The sequence below is a fragment of the Cucurbita maxima genome, unplaced genomic scaffold (assembly GCF_002738345.1).
Source record: "Cucurbita maxima cultivar Rimu unplaced genomic scaffold, Cmax_1.0 Cma_Scf00004, whole genome shotgun sequence".
NCBI lineage: Eukaryota > Viridiplantae > Streptophyta > Magnoliopsida > Cucurbitales > Cucurbitaceae > Cucurbita > Cucurbita maxima.
Genome location: NW_019272020.1, coordinates 1,258,983 through 1,277,651, shown reverse-complemented (window position 1 = coordinate 1,277,651; position 18,669 = coordinate 1,258,983). Strand labels below are relative to the sequence as shown.

The window sequence follows — 18,669 nt, the reverse complement described above, 5'->3', positions numbered from 1 at the left end:
AATTTTAGTATTTAAGACCGTAATTGAAACATGTTTTAAATTTGACGAATTTTCTTTTTAAAATATTTGTTTTGTAATTATTATTTGTAAAAAATTAACGAACTAAATTTAGTTATGTGGTGGTAGGTGAGATGGTGGCTGAAGACCACCACGAGGGAGATTAGTTGAAATTAATCTTGACCGTAAGATTCAACATATTATAAAATAATATCTGGCGGCTAACAATCATGCACCGTGTCATTCAAGTGGATTGCTAGTGGACGTGGCTTGGTGGAGATATTATTTGTTAATTGTTTTTGCGGTAACTCCACCAATAAATAAAAGTATTTAATTCCCGTTTTTTAAATTAATTTATAAACACTAATATTATTTCCAACTTTTTATTTTTTTTATCCAATTCCTACGAATATATTTTAAAAATGGTTGGAAATACTAGATATATTGGTCTTAAAAAGGCTCATTTTTAAAAATGAGTAATTGTCATTCTCTAATCGTTACTGTCCAACTGGATAGCAAACAGCTAATGCGTTCCACTTATTAAACAGGGTTCTGTGGTCGATCCGCGACCTCTGAATACCAAAACCATCTTTGGGGTGATCTCGTAGTTCCTACGAGGTGAAGACGATGGAGTCGGTCCATCAATTTTTCTTCCTTTTACCGCATTTCGCTCAAAGGGTTGAAGGGTGTTTTTAAATCAACCTAAACTATTGAAAACTAATCCGTAATAGCCTAATTTGGAGAGACTGATTTGAAATGGGCTCAGTTAGGTCAAAATCGTTGTAAATAGTGTCGAACCGGTCTAAAAAGGAACGGCTGAACCGGTCAACATTCGAGTGGGTCGGGTCGGGTAGGCGCGAACTAGTTCAAATGGATGCTGGATGCCCGTAGAGGTCGATTGACATTCGGGTCGGGTCGAGTGTCGTTGGATCAGGCGCGACTAGTAGGCTTGGGCACAACCAAAATTGGGCTTCGGCTATGGTGGGGCGGGGGTTAGGCCGAGTGGTTTTAGGCATGGATGCTCCTGTGGCTGGACTTGGGTGTCTCTACGCTGACATCTGTACCTCCGACAACTCGCGTACACCGGCGCCAGCGAGAATCTCCGATTGCGTCAACGACCGTGCGGCGGTGAATAACGGCTTCGTGCGACGGCTGGTGACAGATCTATGGCGTCGGTGGGCGATCGGAGTTTTTTCTTTTCTTTTTTTCTTAAACTTAGCATTAGACTAATGAAATTCAAACTTCTTCATGAAAATGAACAAATATAATATAATACAAAATTAGACAACAATATGCTAAAATAACATTAACTAAATTAAGATTCATCCCAAATTCATTTATTTATTTGTTTCACGCAAAGAGCAACAGGCCAAGATATAACGTAATATCACACAAAGCATATTTGGAGGAGTGTTGGAATTGGATAGATCAGTTGGGCTTATCTTGGGCCTGCAAGGGGGGAGCAGGAGGCCCATAGTACATTGGAATTTGGGCCGCTTGCCTTCGTCTACGGGCCCTTACGAATAGGTAAACAGTAATGCCCACAATCACAACGAACAGAAGCATCCACAGAGGAATTATCACCACGTATCCCATAATTATACTCCCTAACATTAAAATATTTGTATTTATAATTAATTTAACTATATATTTTAGTAAAAAATAAAAATAATAAATCAAGAAAATAAAAAGGAAATTCTGTTCCATTAGATGCTATGGAAGAAGAATAACGAAATATATTAAGAGGAGGAAAAAAAATCCAAAAATATGAAAATAAAAATAATAAATAAAAATTACGAAACAAGAGGTGAAGAAGACGATCCAAGGAGCAGAAACATAGAAGAAGAAATTAAAAAGAAAAAAAAAAGGGATTAATTTTGGTTACCTTTTTAGATTTGTATCGCCGAGACCGAGAAAGAACAAAGCCAGGAAGAGAGAGAGGGATACAGAAATTGATGAAAAGGAAAGGAAATTCCTTTATTTATATATATATTAATTTGATAAATAAAATATGTGTTTATCTCTACGCCACTTCAATAAAGTCCAAAAGGTAGGGCCCGGTGATGTGACCCTTTCTGAAATTTTCAGTTTTCGTTTTTCCAATCACTAATTAAAGACATAATAAATAATTTTTTAAAGAATTTTCAATTTAGTCTTTGGGCGTTAATAAATGTTAAAATTTAAAAATGGGTAAAATCCATTCACGCCCACAATTTCGATGGGATGCTGGGGATGAGGATATTGGGCTTTAGGCCCAGTAATATGCTGGCCCATTTTGTTATAAAGATTATGGGCCGCATTACCATGTTCTGTAATAAGGCGGCCCATTTTATTACAGGTTTATGGGCCACCTTATTCTCAAATTCTGTAATAAGGTGGCCCATCTTAATACAGGATTATGGGCCACCCTTATTCCCATGTTTTGCCTTCAATTAGGCCCATGCGTGGAATATTATTCTCCTTTGTGGGCTTTTACAGCTGATGTGGCCCATCTTATTGTGGCCCATGCGTGGAATATTATTCTCCTTTGTGGGCTTTTACAGCTGATGTGGCCCATCTTATTGTGTGCGTTAAAGCCTTTCTTTGGTTTAGTAATGCTAGCTTCTTATTTAAAAAATTATAATAAAATCATATATTAGTTCAAATATCATTCAAAGCTAGAGCAAATTTTATAAAAAAAAAAAATTGAATAATTTTGTGAATTTTTTAAGAGTACAATGTAAAAAAAAAACATTACTCATTTTCTTCGATTTCTAATAAAAGGAATAAATCTTTAAAGTCAATTTGAGCGTTACTTAACCATATACTCTCCAAATACATTAAAAAAAATGATAAGATGTTTCCACAGCAAACGGACTGAGAGATCTTCCATTATTAATACCAATGTCTCCTCAACAGAGAAACCAAACCCCCAAGTGGGCGGTTTTCAGAATTGTCATTCAAGCATTATTCCATCGACATTATGATAAACCAACAGGATTTTGAACCTCAGAACATTGCAGTAGCTGCCTAGAAACGTTCAAAAGAAAGGAAAATGGGGGGCTAAAAAGAGAAGAAAACCCAGAAACTGACTAAAACATCTAGATATTGAACCAATTCAGATTCTGAATGGACAAAACAAGCACACTCATAAACCCGAGAGGATCTAGTTGTCTTTTGACTTGTTGACGACGATGACGACACGGGAAACAAAAGTAGCCCCATCAGCTAACAGGCAGGCAGACTGGAATACCTTTGTGGAAAGGCATTTTTGAAATGATCATAAAGTTTTGCACAGACAATATATACAGCACATTAGCTCTGTCTGCTATATACTAACATTTTTCAACTTTTCAGGTCATCTCTCCAGCACTTACTTTTGACACAAGTAACTGGTGCAACCATCACAACAACAATCAACTTTCCATGTGAGTGAGTTTGCACTAGTTTCCTCCAGTTTTGCAGCAACTAAAGGTCCATTCAGTCACATCCTATCCATACTTTTAACATATGGGAAGAAAATTTGCAGCAAAAGGCATTGATACATGTTTCGAGATAGAGTGAGTGAGACCAAGACGGCGGCATCTCGTTCCAAACCATGAGCTGCTTTCCAAAATTAAACAGCTGGGTGATCTGATCACCATGTTTGAGTAAATGCTATGAGCTATAAGGAACGGATGTTGCTGGAAGCTTGCGCGATATAGATGATACTTCATGAGTGGCAACAGGCTTATTGGATAACCGCCGCTTGTAGCGTTTGAGGACAGATGCCAAGTTCTCCTTCCCCTTTGGGAAGGCTACATCGCCTACAGCTGTACCAGTTCGGCCCTTTCGGCAAGAGATCGCAATCTCCACATCCTTGACCATATCCAGAAGCATTGCGGCAGTGGTGCATTTTCCCTTGCCAGGTTTTGCAGCAGGAGGCAACATTCCGTTTGCAATTTGTGGGCTTGACCTCTGCTGAAATGCTTGAGGAATTTGAAGGCAGAAGCATGGCGGCATTGGTATACGGGGCTTTGAAAATGCAGGATCAATAATACCCTGAAAGCGTGTTGCCATTAGAGTTCACAAAATTAGAATGTCAAAAGCTGAGAAAAATAAAGCAAGTTATTGATACAGAAAAATACTCGACGTGTACCTGGAGACGATTTAGTACGTAAGTATATTTTCCCCATAGTTCTGGCCGACTTTCCATAAGTGAGAGATCCAGAATTCGGTGAATGCACCATACACCAAAACTTACAATCAAATCTGATCTCCAAACACAACCTTCCCCACAATGAGATACTGAGGATATAGAAACGTTTGTAGAGTTCGTACCATTCTTCATTCCAGAAACCGACCTCCTATCAGGAGAAAACAAAGGAGATTCTTTCATACGGACCACCCGATTCATCTCCCCAGCTTCAGCATCATAAAGAAATTTCTCCCTTGCAGCTACACAATCAATTAGTTCCTCATCAGCACCATCACTTTGCCCAAACAACCACTCTGATCCTTCCAATTTCAGAAGTCTGACAATGCAGTCTCTGAAGGACTGGAGAAGTCTGGCCTCTGAATTCACAACAAAAGAAGCTTCATGACTAATTGAATGCAGCAGCCTCCCAATGCCTTTACTCTCAGAGTTGCTACTTTTATCCATGCCAAATTGCTCAGAAGGCTGTCTAGACCAGAAAGATCCAGAATCCAAAGGAGGATTCATTTGTGGTGATAAAGCACCTCGGTAGACATTCGACGGAGAAAGTTCATCAAATGCTAATGGAGCAACTGATCTTGATCCAGAATTTGTGTAGGACATTCCACGAGATGTTATTCTACCAATAGATGATCCATAACCAGTCATATTATCCCACTGAGAACTCTTATCTGATACATGCTGATCCCGGTGAATATCGGGCAAGCTATGGTATTTCTTTGTATTAGATACACTAGACAAATTCTCACCAGTTCCAGAAGGAGAAAGATCATAATATTGCCTCTCAGATTCAGAAGCAGGATTCCTGGATACCGCAAAGTTAGAGAATCCAAGGGAAGGGGCCTGACAAGCACCCAAGCCATTTTGTAACTTTTGGCCCATTGCAAATGCAACCGAGTCTCGCAAGCTTGCACCACCACCACCACCCAAGGTATGATATTTAGAGCCTGATGAATCCAACTGACCATTCAAGTTACCAGAAATTCTGTCCTTGGACATTCTACTCAGGTAATTAAACTGATAGCCATGAACTGTGGCAGGCTGATAATCCCAACTTTCTGAAGAAGGTAAACTGCGCAAACTAGAATAGCGCTTCACTCCAGAGTCAAGACCATTATGGCTAGATTGATTCATATATGCATCCAAATGCTGGATGTGGTTAGACCACAATGGTTGATGTCCCTTTTGTATCCCATAGGATGATTCTAAACCACTTTGTACCCTCTGACTCTTCGGGGAGTCGTATAGACCTGAAGGAATTGGATCAGATGCTTTGCTTCCAAGAGGTGATGAGAAAGGAAAATCTTTTCCAACAGCATCCAATTTCAGAGAGGAAGTTACAAGTTTCGAATCAATTCCCAGCAACAAATCTAGTTTCTTAACCTTAGCATTTTGAGTGGCCACTCCATGAAAATCATATAATTGTCCCCAAAACTCATCAAGAATCGCAGTTAGTTGGCGCCTTGCAGCACGTCCAAGTCCAGCCAACCTTGAAAGACTACCAGTGCCAGTCCCACCTCCTTCTTCGCTTTTCCCACCGATACTTCTAAAAGATCCAGGACCCTCAGATGTTGAAGATGGTATACACCCAGAGATCTCTTTCAAGGACTCTTCAGCCTCCCAGTTATCAACTTCATAATCATCCTTCTCGGAACGTAAGTCACCATCCAGTCCAACAGTCTTTTCAACGGGCTCCACTGAGTCAATTTTTAAGACCTTTTTGTCAGCCAATGTTTGATCAGGAACATCATGAGTCACAGCTAAGGACGAGACTATCTCCTCACTGGATTCAAGTTCATCTGGTACATATTTTAGGGAGCTTTGAACAACACTAATAGATCGATTCTCACTTTGATTAACTGAACCAAGCATCTGATCAGGTTCCATAATATTTTCAGGCAAACCAAAATCAAACTTTGCAGAAGACAAGTCTGAATGACATTCTATAGGTTCTGAATTGTATGAACTTTTCCCCAAATCTATGTCTTCTCTCTCTGCAGCTGAATCAGGAATGACCTGTGGCATATCCCATTTCAATACTTGAGTATCTAATTGGGCAATCGTAGTGGCAGACTTTAATGGGGTAGCAGCCAACCATAGCATCAGACAAAACGATGAACAAGCAGTAATAAGAAGAATCACATATGGGATTGACATGCCACTCCCCATGCTCCACCTCATATTTAATGCCCAATCACTGTTACCAAATATCATCTCTACAACAAATATAATTTTCAGTCCTAATATTCCAATAAAGATAGCAATTGCAATGAATTCCACGAGCTGCGATGTTTTGAAGGCACCCATTATTGGTCTTGATGAAGCAATACGATAGAGGGGAATCACAGAAGATGGAAGCAATAGAGCAACCATAACCTGAGAAAATATAAGAAGCTGATACATCCCTTCAGCTCCTGAACTCCAGACACAACAAAGTGCTGGAATAATAGCAATGATCCTAATTGTAGCACAATGGAGCCAACCAGGAATATCTAATTTTAAGAAATTAGTCAGGACGAGTTGACCACCAAGACTCCATGTGAGTGCCGTGATTTGATTTGATATAAACAGAACAAGTAAGAAGAGAACATATACCACTGGGCTCCTAAATACCTGCATAGTTTGGGGGGAAGTAGGGAATAAGATCAATACTCATTATAGTGTAATACTGTGCTAATGTAGCAAGTAAACAAGAAGAAAAAAATTAGAAAAGAGGAAGGGGGGGCTCTAAAACACCTGCTCCATTAGAGATAATGCATCTGGAAAGGTGTGCAAAGCAAGGCCACTGCTATAGAATACATTTGCAGCTGAGTTCATGAGAACATTATTCACCACATAAATTCCACTGAATATGCAGAAAATGGCAAACAAATGATTATAACACAAAACTTCTTTGGAAACATTTGGCGGACTCTGGTGCTGCTGCAAGAAAATATTGGAAAAGCGTTACAAAGGAAATAAAGACATCCAAATTTATAACATGAAAAATGGAAGTTTTTTCCCTTGCAGAGTAAAAGAGAAATCTAGATGCTTAAAATTAGGAACGAAGGATGTAAGTACAAGTTTTTCACATTCAAGGCATTATTATATCAGCAAACATTTAGAGGAATCTAGATGCTGAAAAATTAGGAACTGTGAAACGTAAGTATGAGTTAGCATGGAGCATATCAGCAAACTTTTCTAGCATGGAGCATTCAATCCCAGAAGTCCGGGTCTAAATGAACTGCCCCGAATGACATCCCAATCTTAAGATATTGGTAGGCAAAAAAACATCTCTTTTTGACTGTCCTTGTTCGCTCATACACATTGACTGGGAAAAGTAAGACATTTGCAGTTTTAAGCTCAAGCAAAGACAGACAAATAGCGAGAGAAGAAATGAGAAGTACCAGCACAATAGAAGAATGGACATAAAAATTGTGAGGCATGACACTTGCTCCGAGAAGACTCATAAGAGTAAAGGCACTTTCCCCATTTAACCGTGTCAGCGTGAGATTCATGGAAAGTGGGATTTCAGGTTGACTGATTAGTACTCCAAGAACCAAAGAGATCAGTATAAACCCGGCCATGCATATATACAGGAACTTCGCCTTGCTATCTTCCTAGAAAATAGAAACGCATTGAGGTAATGAATTACATCAAAGGGAAAATTACGAATGATTGTGATTAAAAGTTTCGCTTACCAGAAGGTCGGCAAAAGGGGGACATAAAGCAGAAGCAATACCCGTCAAAAGGACACAGGTGAAGAGGTCCCATCCAAGCAGAAGATTAAGTCCATGTGAAATGCCCAAGATCTAGTACGTTTTTTAAATGCATATTAGTTTTATAATGAAGTTAGTTTCCAAATCTTAAGAGTTAAAACATGATTGAATTAGACCATTCTCCACTAGAAATTTCTCTTATCAAAATTGAATCACGGGTTGGCTTGAATAAGTTAGCAGAAACAAAATAAAATTACCATAGTAAGGTCTAACAGAATCACCGAAGCCTCTGCTTGAATTCCCAGGAATATGCATGTACACTTATCGTACTCCTCGCTGCAAATCTTTGGTAGTATCAACAGAAGAAAACAGGATAAAAATTATCAACTTCCCATAACATTTAGCAACGAGCAGTCTAAGTAATAAAATAAAAAATAACAGAAATCAACCTATACCCATGGCACAGAACAAAATGAAAGAGGCATAAAGTGAAGGTTAAAACCTAATGTTTCAAACATAACAGATGAGTACAGTTCTCGAGGGTAACCAATATCGGTCAACAGACTGATTTTCAGATAAAAGCTGCTTGGTAGACGCCTAAGACAGTAACATATGTACAAAAGGCAAGGGAGATACACCGCTCATATAACATAGACCACTGAAAGCCTTGAAGACACATAAATTATACCTCGGCAAGACCTCTTCCAGTGACCACGCCAATGCTAGCCGAGAGATACTGGCACAAAATAGCAGCAAGATTGAGAAGAAGCACTAACACAAACAGATCAAACCCAAACCGTGCTCCTCCTTCCACAGTTGCAGCCCACTTTCCAGGGTCAACATAACTTATCGAAACCAGAAGTGCAGGTGCAATGAAAGGTATAAATCGATGAATAGTGCCTGATCGATGAGTTGTATGCAATGTTGTAGATTCCATGGTGTAAATGGGGAATTCCCACAAAATAGTCTGATAGATCAGTGTTAAAGCGTGGCTAACAAGTCCAGGAAACTACAGACTTCCTGATAAGCACCAAGATAAAAAATTTACATCACAGCTGTTCGTGTTTCCTACAATTACAACCATTCGCCTCTCTTTTACTGGAAAGTAACAATTTCCACAATAAAAAGTTTCATTCATTGTAAACAACCCCCCTGTTCAATCATATTTTGCAAATATAACATGTTCACCCATGATTGTCCCAATAATATCATTTTAGCACATATTTTGTCATCAATCCCTCAGTCCTAATATCATAAAGATCCTCGAATCGTGGCTGTGGTTAGCCACTATAGAGTACCCTATCAATTTACTGACCGTTCCAAACAAATAAGAGAGCTCAACCCAGAAAAGAAAAACTTTGATCTGTAATATACTACCCTGCTCAAGAAGGAATATTCTACTTTCACCGATAGAACAGATCCTGATACAACAACCACCTCCTCCAATGCTCACTGTGACCTAAATCAATAGAATGATATCCATCAGCATCAAAACAAGATGAAGAGAGAGCTGTAATGCAGAAGAAAATAGTTTTAGTGTTTATGCATTGCATTAGGAAAAACAATAGATGATAGGATCTCAAAATTACTATCATAAAGTAGAAATGCTGAAACTTCGGAATCCAAATTTTGCTATTAACAAAAAATCTGAAATTGTGCATTGTGTCACAGTCATGCTTGTCCAAGACATGTTGCCCATGGCCGCATGCCCGTTACACACTGAAACCCTTTGCCTTGTACTACTTTACCGCTTTCCTTTACTGCTCTCATGTTGTATTATTTCTTTCTTGTCTTCTTTAAGTGTATGACATTTCGGCAAAATCATTGCTACGCCTAATAGACATGAAATGCCTCAAGATGTACTATAGGGGGATGCAGCTAGTTGTCAAATTCTCCCTACCCGAAAAGTTATGTACTGTCTAAGTCGTTGTTGTTGAACACCACTCTCAATCTCTCTCTCATTCTTGCTTTCAAAAACTCTCTTTACAAAACCTCTCTCCCCCGTATTTTCTAAAATCTTCTCTTCAAATCAGGGCCCGAGGATTGAGTACACGTTGCCCGACCGTAGGCAATGTGATCCGAAGTTGGCTTGACTCACTCAGTGCTGAGAGTGAGTGCCGCACAATCGCCAAATCCACTGCCAAGAAACGGCAATTGTGACAGTTGGTATCAGAGCCTAGTTGGCTCCAAAGTGACTGATATATATGACTACGACCAAACAGTTGAACAAGTCCCACATCGACAGATTAGTCGAAATAGAAGAATAGATGCAAAACTTGAGGGAAGTCCTCGACAATATCCAATTCCTAGATGAGTGAAGGAACTTGCTGACAAGACTCTCCGTTGACGCAATAACAGGTCGGCTAGATGGGGTGCCCATTTAAGAAATAATGTATCGAATGGAAAACCTAGAAACAAAAATCACAAAGAATGGTGGTTTCAAGCGAGGAGACAGCTCGACAGGCTCTGCTGGCCTGATTGAGGAGTGAGTCGATGGCTTAGACAGCTCCCAAAAAGCGATGTTTCAGATGGTCACTGAGCTATCCAAAGATGTGAAGGCAGCCCTCGACATAGTCAGGGTAGAAATGGCGGACATTAGCGCCAGAGTAAACGTTGTCATAAGGGCGGTGGAGAATCAAGCCCCTACCCAGAGGACAACACGACCCAACAAGGTCAAACTTCCTGAGCCCAAGCCCTTCTTTGGGGCTCGAGATGCCAAGGCCCTAGAGAACTACATCTTCGACATTGAGCAGTACTTTAAGGCGACTGACATTGAGACAGAGGAAGAAAAAGATCACCATGGCCACCATGCATCTAGTCGAGGATGCGAAATTGTGGTGGCATTCGAAGTATGTGGACATCCAAAAGGGCCGATGCATAATAGACACCTGGGAGAGACTAATGCAGAAGCTTCAATCTCAATTCTTCCCGAGGAACATCGAGATCATGGCCAGAAGGAAATTGCGAGATCTTAAACACACGAGTAGCATTCGAGAGTATGTCAAACAAATCTCACTACTCATGTTGGACATCTGACAAATGTCCGAGCTAGATAAGATCTTCCAGTTCATAGAAGGACTGTAGTCATGGGCGAAGTCCAAACTATATGAGCATGAAATAGAAGACCTCTCCACGGCCTATGCTATGGCCGAGCGACTGTTCAATCTGAACAACAAACCGTCCCAGGACACAAGGTGAAACCAAGCCCCCTCGAGTGGAGGTAATTGCAAACATACATCTAACCCTTCCAGAATGGGAGGAGGGGGCAAACCAAGGACCAGAGGAGGAGAGACAAGACAACCCCAACAGGGGACCGGTGTCTTAGGCAAGGGGCCTCACAATCAAAACAACTTCAATCGGCCACCTCCCTCTTGTTTGCTATGTAGAGGGAACCACAGGGTATATGAGTGCCTAAAGAAGCTACAGGCATTCCAAGCCATTAGACGCAAACTTAGACACAAATATAAGGGTGAAGAAGCTGAAAAAGCGTTGACCATAGAAACTCCTCGGATAGGAGCCCTAAAGTTCCTATTTGCACTTCAAAAGAAGACTAGAGAGCAAAGAGAGCCGATTGAAAAAGGTCTCGTGTACATGGAAGCATGAGTGAATCACAAATTGGCCAAGAGTACGATGGTCGATTTAGGAGCCACCCATAACTTCATGACCGAGACTGAAGCGAATCAGTTGAACATCAAATGGCATCGAGACTTACGGAAGATGAAGGCCGTCAACTTTGTGGCCCTACCGATCCTCGGAATAGCGAGAAAGACTACCCTCAAGTTAGGAACATGGAGTAGTCTAGTGGACTTTGTGATCGTCAAAATGGACGACTTTGATATGGTACTTGGGATGGAATTTCTATTGGAGCATAAAGTGATCCCCATGCCTTTGGCTAAATGCCTAGTCATAACAGAATCAACCCCTACTATTTTCCAGACAAGCATCAAACAACCTAATGGAATCAAGATGATTTCGGCTCTCCAATTTAAACGAGGTCTTGCGCGTAACGAACCAACATTCATGGTCATCCCTATGGTTGAAACTAAAGGAACAATTGAATTTGTTCCCATAGAAATACAACACGTACTAGAGGAGTACAGCGAAGTAATGCCAGAGAGTCTACCAAAGACTTTACCACCTCGTCGGGGCATAGACCATGAGATTGAACTGATGCCTGGGTCGAAACCCTTAGCAAAGAATGCCTACAGAATGGCTCCACCTAAGTTAGCGGAGCTACAAAAGCAACCGGATGAACTACTTACTGCCAGGTTTATCAGACCTGCAAAAGCTCCCTACGGAGCCCCAGTGTTATTTCAGAAGAAGAAGGATGGGAGTCTTCGCCTATACATAGACTACCGCGCCCCAAACAAAATCACTGTCAGAAATAAGTACCCTCTACCCATCATTACAGACTTGTTCGATCGACTACATGGTACGAAGTACTACTCGAAACTCGACTTAAGGTCGGGATACTATCAAGTTCGGATTGCCGAGGGAGATGAACCCAAAACGACTTACATCACTAGATATGGGGCCTTTGAATTCCTAGTCATGCCTTTTGGTCTGACTAATGCCCCTGCCACATTCTTCACACTAATGAACCAAGTCTTCCATGAGTACCTCGATAAATTTGTGGCAGTCTACTTGGACGATATAGTGGTTTACAGCTCCACCATGGAAGAGCATCAAAACCACCCGCGGTTAGTTTACGAAAAGTTAAGAGAACACCAACTATATGTGAAGAGGGAAAAATATGCATTCGCGCAACAACGAATCAACTTTCTTGGACATGTAATAGAAGCAGACAGAGTAGGTATGGAAGAGGAGAAAGTCAAAGCCATCAAGGACTGGAAGACCCCCTCTTCAGTGACAAAAGTGCGCTCCTTCCTTGGGTTAACAAATTATTATCAGCAGTTCGTTGAAGAATTCTCGAAGCGCGCAGGTCCCTTGACCGAACTACTAAAGAAGGGAAACAAGTGGAGTTGGACTACACGTTGTCAAGAAGCCTTCGACAACTTAAAGAACGCTATAATGGAAAGGCCAGTTTTGGGGATTGCCGACGTGACAAAACCCTTCGAAGTCGAAACGGATGCGTCAGACTTTACCCTAGGGGGCGTCCTACTGCAGGAGGGACACCCCATTGCATACGAGAGTCGGAAGCTAAATGAGGCAAAAAGAAGGTATGTAGCATCCGAGAAAGAAATGCTGGCAGTAGTCCATTATTTACGAGCTTGGAGACAGTACCTCCTCGGAGCTAAGTTTGTAGTCAAGACAGAAAACAGTACCATATGTCGCTTCTTTGACGAACCCAAGTTGTCGTCGAAATAAGCGCGTTGGCAAGAATGTGTGACCAAATTCGACTTTCAGTTCGAACACTGGCCAGGTAAAGCAAATCAAGTTGCAGATGCCTTAAGTTGGAAGAGAGAACATGCAGCCTTGTGCATGTTAGCTCATCTACAAGAAAGTAAGCTGAGTGGAACAATACGAGAAAGTATTAAAGAACACCTAGCCAAAGACCCGACCGCCCAGGCCATCATGCAACTAGCCAGATAGGGGAAGACTCGTTAGTTTTGAGTCGAGGAAAATTTACTCTTCACCAAGGAAAATTGTCTTTACGTTTCCCATTCGGGGAACCTGAGGAGACTCTTACTTAAAGAATGCCACGACACACCATGGGCAGGCCACAACGGGTGGCAAAGAACCTATGCCCTCCTAAAAAGGGGTACTATTGGTCGAACCTACGCGACGATGCGACCCAGTTTACAAAGACTTGTCTTATCTGCCAACAAAACAAGATTGAGCGAAACAAAATTGCGGGACTACTAGACCTTTACCGATCCATTCCTGACCGTGGGAAAGTGTTTCTCTAGATTTTATCACACACCTCCACAAGGTAGGAGAAATGGAGTCCATCTTGGTCATCGTCGATAGGTTCTCCAAATATAGGGATCCTAACTCCCAAGTCATGCTCTGCTAAAGCGACCGCACAACTATTCTTTCGACACGTAGTCAAGTTGTGGGGCATTCCCACTAGCATTGACCAAGTTATGATCAAGTTGAGATCAGAACAATTTAGATTCCGTGGAAACCGGGACCATCGACTAGTGCGAAAGTATGAGGGACCAATTGAAGTCATTGAGAAAGTCATAAGGACTTCATGTCGTCTCTAACTACCTACATGGATGAGAATACACCCCGTCATCCATGTAAGTAACCTAAAACCGGATCATCCAGACGACGACGACCATCAACGCAACCAAGTGACACGACCCCCAGTGACAATGAAAGACTCGAGTAAAAAAGGATGTAGAAGAGATTTTAGCCGAGCAAACCTGTCGCATTGGCAAACCAAAGCGCAACTTACAGGAATTTTTAGTTAAGTGGAAAGGACTTCCAGAAGAAGAAATCAGCTGGGAACATGCCGACGACCTGAAGACAGCCGCACCTCAGATTGTAGAGATTGAAGAAATGACTCGGTTGACAGGGACGTCAACCAATTAAGTGGGGGAGGATGTCACAATCATGCTTGTCCAAGGCGTGTTGCCTATGGCCGCATGCTTGTTATACGCCGAAACCCTTTGCCTTGTACTACTTTACCGCTTTTCTTTATTGCTTTCATGTTGTATTATCTCTTTCCTGTGATCTTTAAGAGTGACATTTCGGCGAAATCATGGTTACGCCTGATAGACATGAAATGCCTCAAAATGTACTATAGGGAGATGCGACTGGTTGTCCAATTCTCCATGTCCGAAAAGTTTATACTGTTTAAACCGTTTAAACCGTTGTTGTTGCCTTTTTGCTTGCATGCTATATAACACCATTCTCAATCTCTCTCTCTCATTCTCGCCTTCAAAACTCTTTTTACAAACCCTCTCTCCCCCGTGTTCTAAAATCTTCTCTTCAAATTGAGGCCCAAGGTTTGAATACACGTTGTCCGACCGTAGGCAATGTGATCCGAAGTTGGCTTGACTCACTCAGTGCTGAGAGTGAGTACCACACAATCGCCAAATCCGCTGCCAAGAAACGGCGATGGTGATATATAGCATGAAATATTTGGGAATCAAGATAGATATTGATTAAACAAACTGAAAACCCCACATGTATAAGAAAGAGTAATATTCAAGAATCTCAGTTTAGCAATCTTTAATAAACGCTTGATTTACGGAGGTAAGAGAATTCTAGAAGTATGTTCACAACCATGAGTAATCCTACTAATAAATAAGCCTACCGTAGCCCCAAATCTCCCCACCCTCTTTTTTCCTTATAGAAAGTCAACAACCATAGCTGCCATTGCAGTCGTAGTAGCTCAATTACTGAAAGCCTAACAATTCAAACCCTAGACAGTCAAAAACCACCAAGGACTTTCATCAAACACAACAAAGGCATGACAAAAATTGCAGTGCACAAATCAAAAACAGCTCAAATAAATCCCAACCCAGTATCCCATAACAAATTCGCCACCAAAAAGGAAGATCAGAAAAAAATAAAATTGAAAAAAACCACGGATCCGATGCAAGTCGAAGATGACAAAGAAGTAAAAGGGAAGCTTCATTAGCACGGATTTCGAAACATATCATTGACAGCGCTGAAAAGAAAGTAAAAACGAAAACAAACCCACACGAAGCTGGAAAAGAAAAGGTAGGGTTTGAAAATTGTTCTTCCTCCTTGTGTTAATCACCTGGTTTCCGTTTCTCGCTTTATTTGAGCCAAATCCCATTCAATCCATGTATTTAGTCTGGATAGTAGATCTCATAGATACTTCAGAAACGCCACAGAGTTAATTGCACAAGCTTTATATAGAGAGAGAGAGATAGAAAGAACGGAGTTGTTTTGGGGAATGATGAGAGAAAAAGAAAAGGAAAAATATAAGGAAAAAGCAACTGGGGGCTTTGAAGCTAATCTCGGCGAGAGAGTTTTTGTGTGTGAGAAAATGCAGAAATCCCACAACAAATAATTAAACCTTTTTTATTTATAGGCGATGAGGGTTAGAGAGTGGTTTAGGCTTAGCTTCCACACTCCCCAATTTTTCTCTCTCCTCTCTTCTGTTCTTCTTCTTCTGTTCTTCTTCGCTAAACCTCTCTGCTCAACTTATCTGGAAAATTTCTGTTCTTCATCTCTTCCTTTCTTCCATTGGATTTGTGAAGACAGCTCACGGATGATGCTTACCTTTCCTTGTTTCAGCCAACTTTAGGAATGCGTATTATCCCAATAGTACGGTCAACTTCTCATCCCAAACGACGTGTCGGCACAACAATTATAATTTCTTTCAATTTTTACAGTTTTCGTTTCCTCGATTTTCTCACTTTTATTATTATTTATTATTTATTAAATCTCGAGATTCTCCTCCTTAATTTTCTTTTATTATTACTTTCATAATTAACTTACCCTCAATTCCTCGAAATGTATTAAATTATTCTCTTAATGCCATGGTTCCACACAGCTTTGGACATTTTATTTAGTTTTTTTTCTTTTCTTTTATATATATATATATATATATATATTTTTAATGTTTTCATCAAATTTAAAAAAAAATTATAGTTTATCTACGACTATGTGATGTTCAAACCAAACTTAGACACTATCATGGCTACTTGACACCATTCATGAATTTGTTACCTCAATCCATTTTTTTAAAAAAATAATTAATGTGAGATCTCACATTATTACTCCTAAAATGGTAGAAATTTCTTCTAATAAATGCATTTTAAAAACTTAAAAGTAAGCCTAAGAAGGAAAGTTAAAAAAAAAATATATGCTAGCGGTAAATTTGAACGGTTACAAATAATACAATGGAACGGTGTGACAGTGATGACGTGTGGAAATCCTTTCCTAACAAATGTATTTTAAAATTTTAAAAGAAAACTCGAGGACAATCTAATAACGTTGGGTTCGATTGAATTACGATGTTGATTTGAGGTGGGTACGAGTAATTGTATATAAAGAATGATATGTAGTAGTTAATCTGCAAGAACTCACCTGGTTTTCTTGGGCACTTTGGAAGTACCTGCAAATGAAAACAAATCCCATATGAGTTAAAAATTCTTAAAAGGATAAGGAAGTGAGTTGATGTCAGATAGATATCCCTCGCCCAAAAAGTTAGTTCAAGAGATAAGACTTGTCCATACCTATAAGAATCAACGTCCCATGCCTTTTTAAACAACTACAATAAATAGCTCTGCGTTCTGGAGCAGCACAGAGTTGTAAATGTCAAAGAAAAAGACAAGCACATAGTATAGAAATCTTCAAATAACTGCACAAAAACCCCTCCATTTCCATTTCCACTTCCACAGTATTTAATTCTAATTCTATGATGTTCGAGCCCTCTCTAGCTATGCAAACAGATTTAGAAAATTTAGTTCATTATTTAATAGATTTTCGAAACTCAATAAAGAGAAAATGTTACAGATTAACGCCCAGAAGTTATTATAATACCTGACGTCTGAGCTTCATTCAGAAGACCAACAGAAGTTATTACCATACTGGATAGATCGGCTTGTGTAGCTGATGGCATCCATGAAGAAATTATACATTGGGAATTGGGCGTAGGATGGGCGAGTTGGCAGGGTCAAGGTTTTTTGTTTTTGGTTGTGGCATTTCAGCAAACACTTGGTGGGCAGAGACCATAGAAGCTGGGCTGCAACCGCAGAATTGGTGATGACCCACGTCAAGAAACAACACGACCAACTTGCAGTTGCAGATTACCCAAATGCAGCTTTGTTAGCTTCCAAACCGGCCCACGTCAAAAACAAAAATCAATCTCTCTTCCCTTAATATATATATATATAGACAAAGAATCTGAATATAGCATTGTTTTTTTTTTAATTATTTTAAAATATTATAGTTATCCATAACTTAAATTTTATAATTTAAATATTAAATATTCATACTAATATCAGTTACAACCGTTAAATTTTTTTTACATAAATAAAAGTAGGATACTTTTAGGTTGGCCAATTAAAAAAAACAAAATTAACTTAGAAATCCGCTAAAGTTTCCGTTTTAAAAAAATTCAATCAAATCAAAATTGAAAAAAAAAATCTAACAGAAACTCAACCCAACCCTTATAATTGAGATTGAATGATTAAAATTAGTCAGATTTTCAGATGTTCATAAATAAATTAATTCTAATAGAGTTAAACTTGCTTTAAAGGGTGAGAATTAAAAAGTTTGTTCCAATGAGAGCGGTGGGCACCACAAAATTGGCGTTATCTCTTCTTATTCAATGCAAAACTTGGCGAATCTCCTCGAAAATTCAACCCCCTAAACACAACCAAGTTTACTACTTCCAAACCGAGCTCCTGGTAACTTGCAAAACTATGGTCGGGTTTTGATTAAGAAATCTTATTTTATTTTAATTTTAACTAAGTTTACTACTTCCAAACCGGCCTCTATGGTAAGTTGCAAAACTATTGTCGGGTTTTGATTAAGAACTCTTATTTTATTTTAATTTCAACTAAGTTTACTACTTTCAAACCGAGCCCCTATGGTAAGTTGCAAAACTATGGTCGGATTTTGATTAAGAAATCTTATTTTATTTTAATTTTTTTTAAATAATTATAATTTTCTCGCGAATACATTAAAAAAAAAAAAAACAATATCAAATTTCACATATATAAGGAGGGTAAGCAATTAAAATAATACCCTAAATTTAGATCATCCTATTTCAAAAGTCAATTTCCAGATCAACACCCACACAAAAACATTTAACAAACTCAAACCTGTTGATTGAACTTTAGCCTTACAAAATATATATATATATATATGTATGTATGTATGCATGCATATATTGTCCTCACATTA

At 39.6% G+C, this 18,669-nt stretch overlaps 1 protein-coding gene and 1 long non-coding RNA gene across 6 annotated transcripts; both read right to left on the bottom strand.

Moving 5' to 3' along the window:
- Positions 1-1,298: 1,298 nt before the first annotated feature.
- Positions 1,299-1,990, bottom strand: LOC111477966. The gene is made up of 2 exons (XR_002717374.1): positions 1,883-1,990; positions 1,299-1,604 (listed from the first exon to the last, which is right to left on the bottom strand). It is a non-coding gene; the product is annotated as an uncharacterized LOC111477966 (long non-coding RNA).
- Positions 1,991-2,836: 846 nt separating this feature from the next.
- LOC111477960 (ethylene-insensitive protein 2-like) lies at positions 2,837-17,587 on the bottom strand. Of its 5 annotated transcripts, XM_023121985.1 has the most exons (10): positions 17,302-17,587; positions 16,995-17,051; positions 16,846-16,873; positions 8,558-9,328; positions 8,127-8,213; positions 7,852-7,962; positions 7,558-7,770; positions 6,908-7,093; positions 4,115-6,784; positions 2,837-4,017 (listed from the first exon to the last, which is right to left on the bottom strand). In XM_023121985.1, exons 4-10 carry the CDS (start codon positions 8,804-8,806, stop codon positions 3,634-3,636), a joined length of 3,900 nt encoding a protein of 1,299 aa, XP_022977753.1. In that variant the 5' UTR covers positions 8,807-9,328; positions 16,846-16,873; positions 16,995-17,051; positions 17,302-17,587; the 3' UTR covers positions 2,837-3,633. The 5 variants fall into 5 exon arrangements, with proteins under 5 accessions (XP_022977753.1, XP_022977750.1, XP_022977754.1 ...); XM_023121982.1 differs by lacking the exons at positions 16,846-16,873; positions 16,995-17,051; positions 17,302-17,587 and adding exons at positions 14,234-14,882; positions 15,548-16,129; XM_023121986.1 differs by lacking the exons at positions 16,846-16,873; positions 16,995-17,051; positions 17,302-17,587 and adding an exon at positions 15,548-16,130 and having other exon boundaries at positions 6,908-7,090.
- Between the last annotated feature and the right edge of the window lie 1,082 nt (positions 17,588-18,669).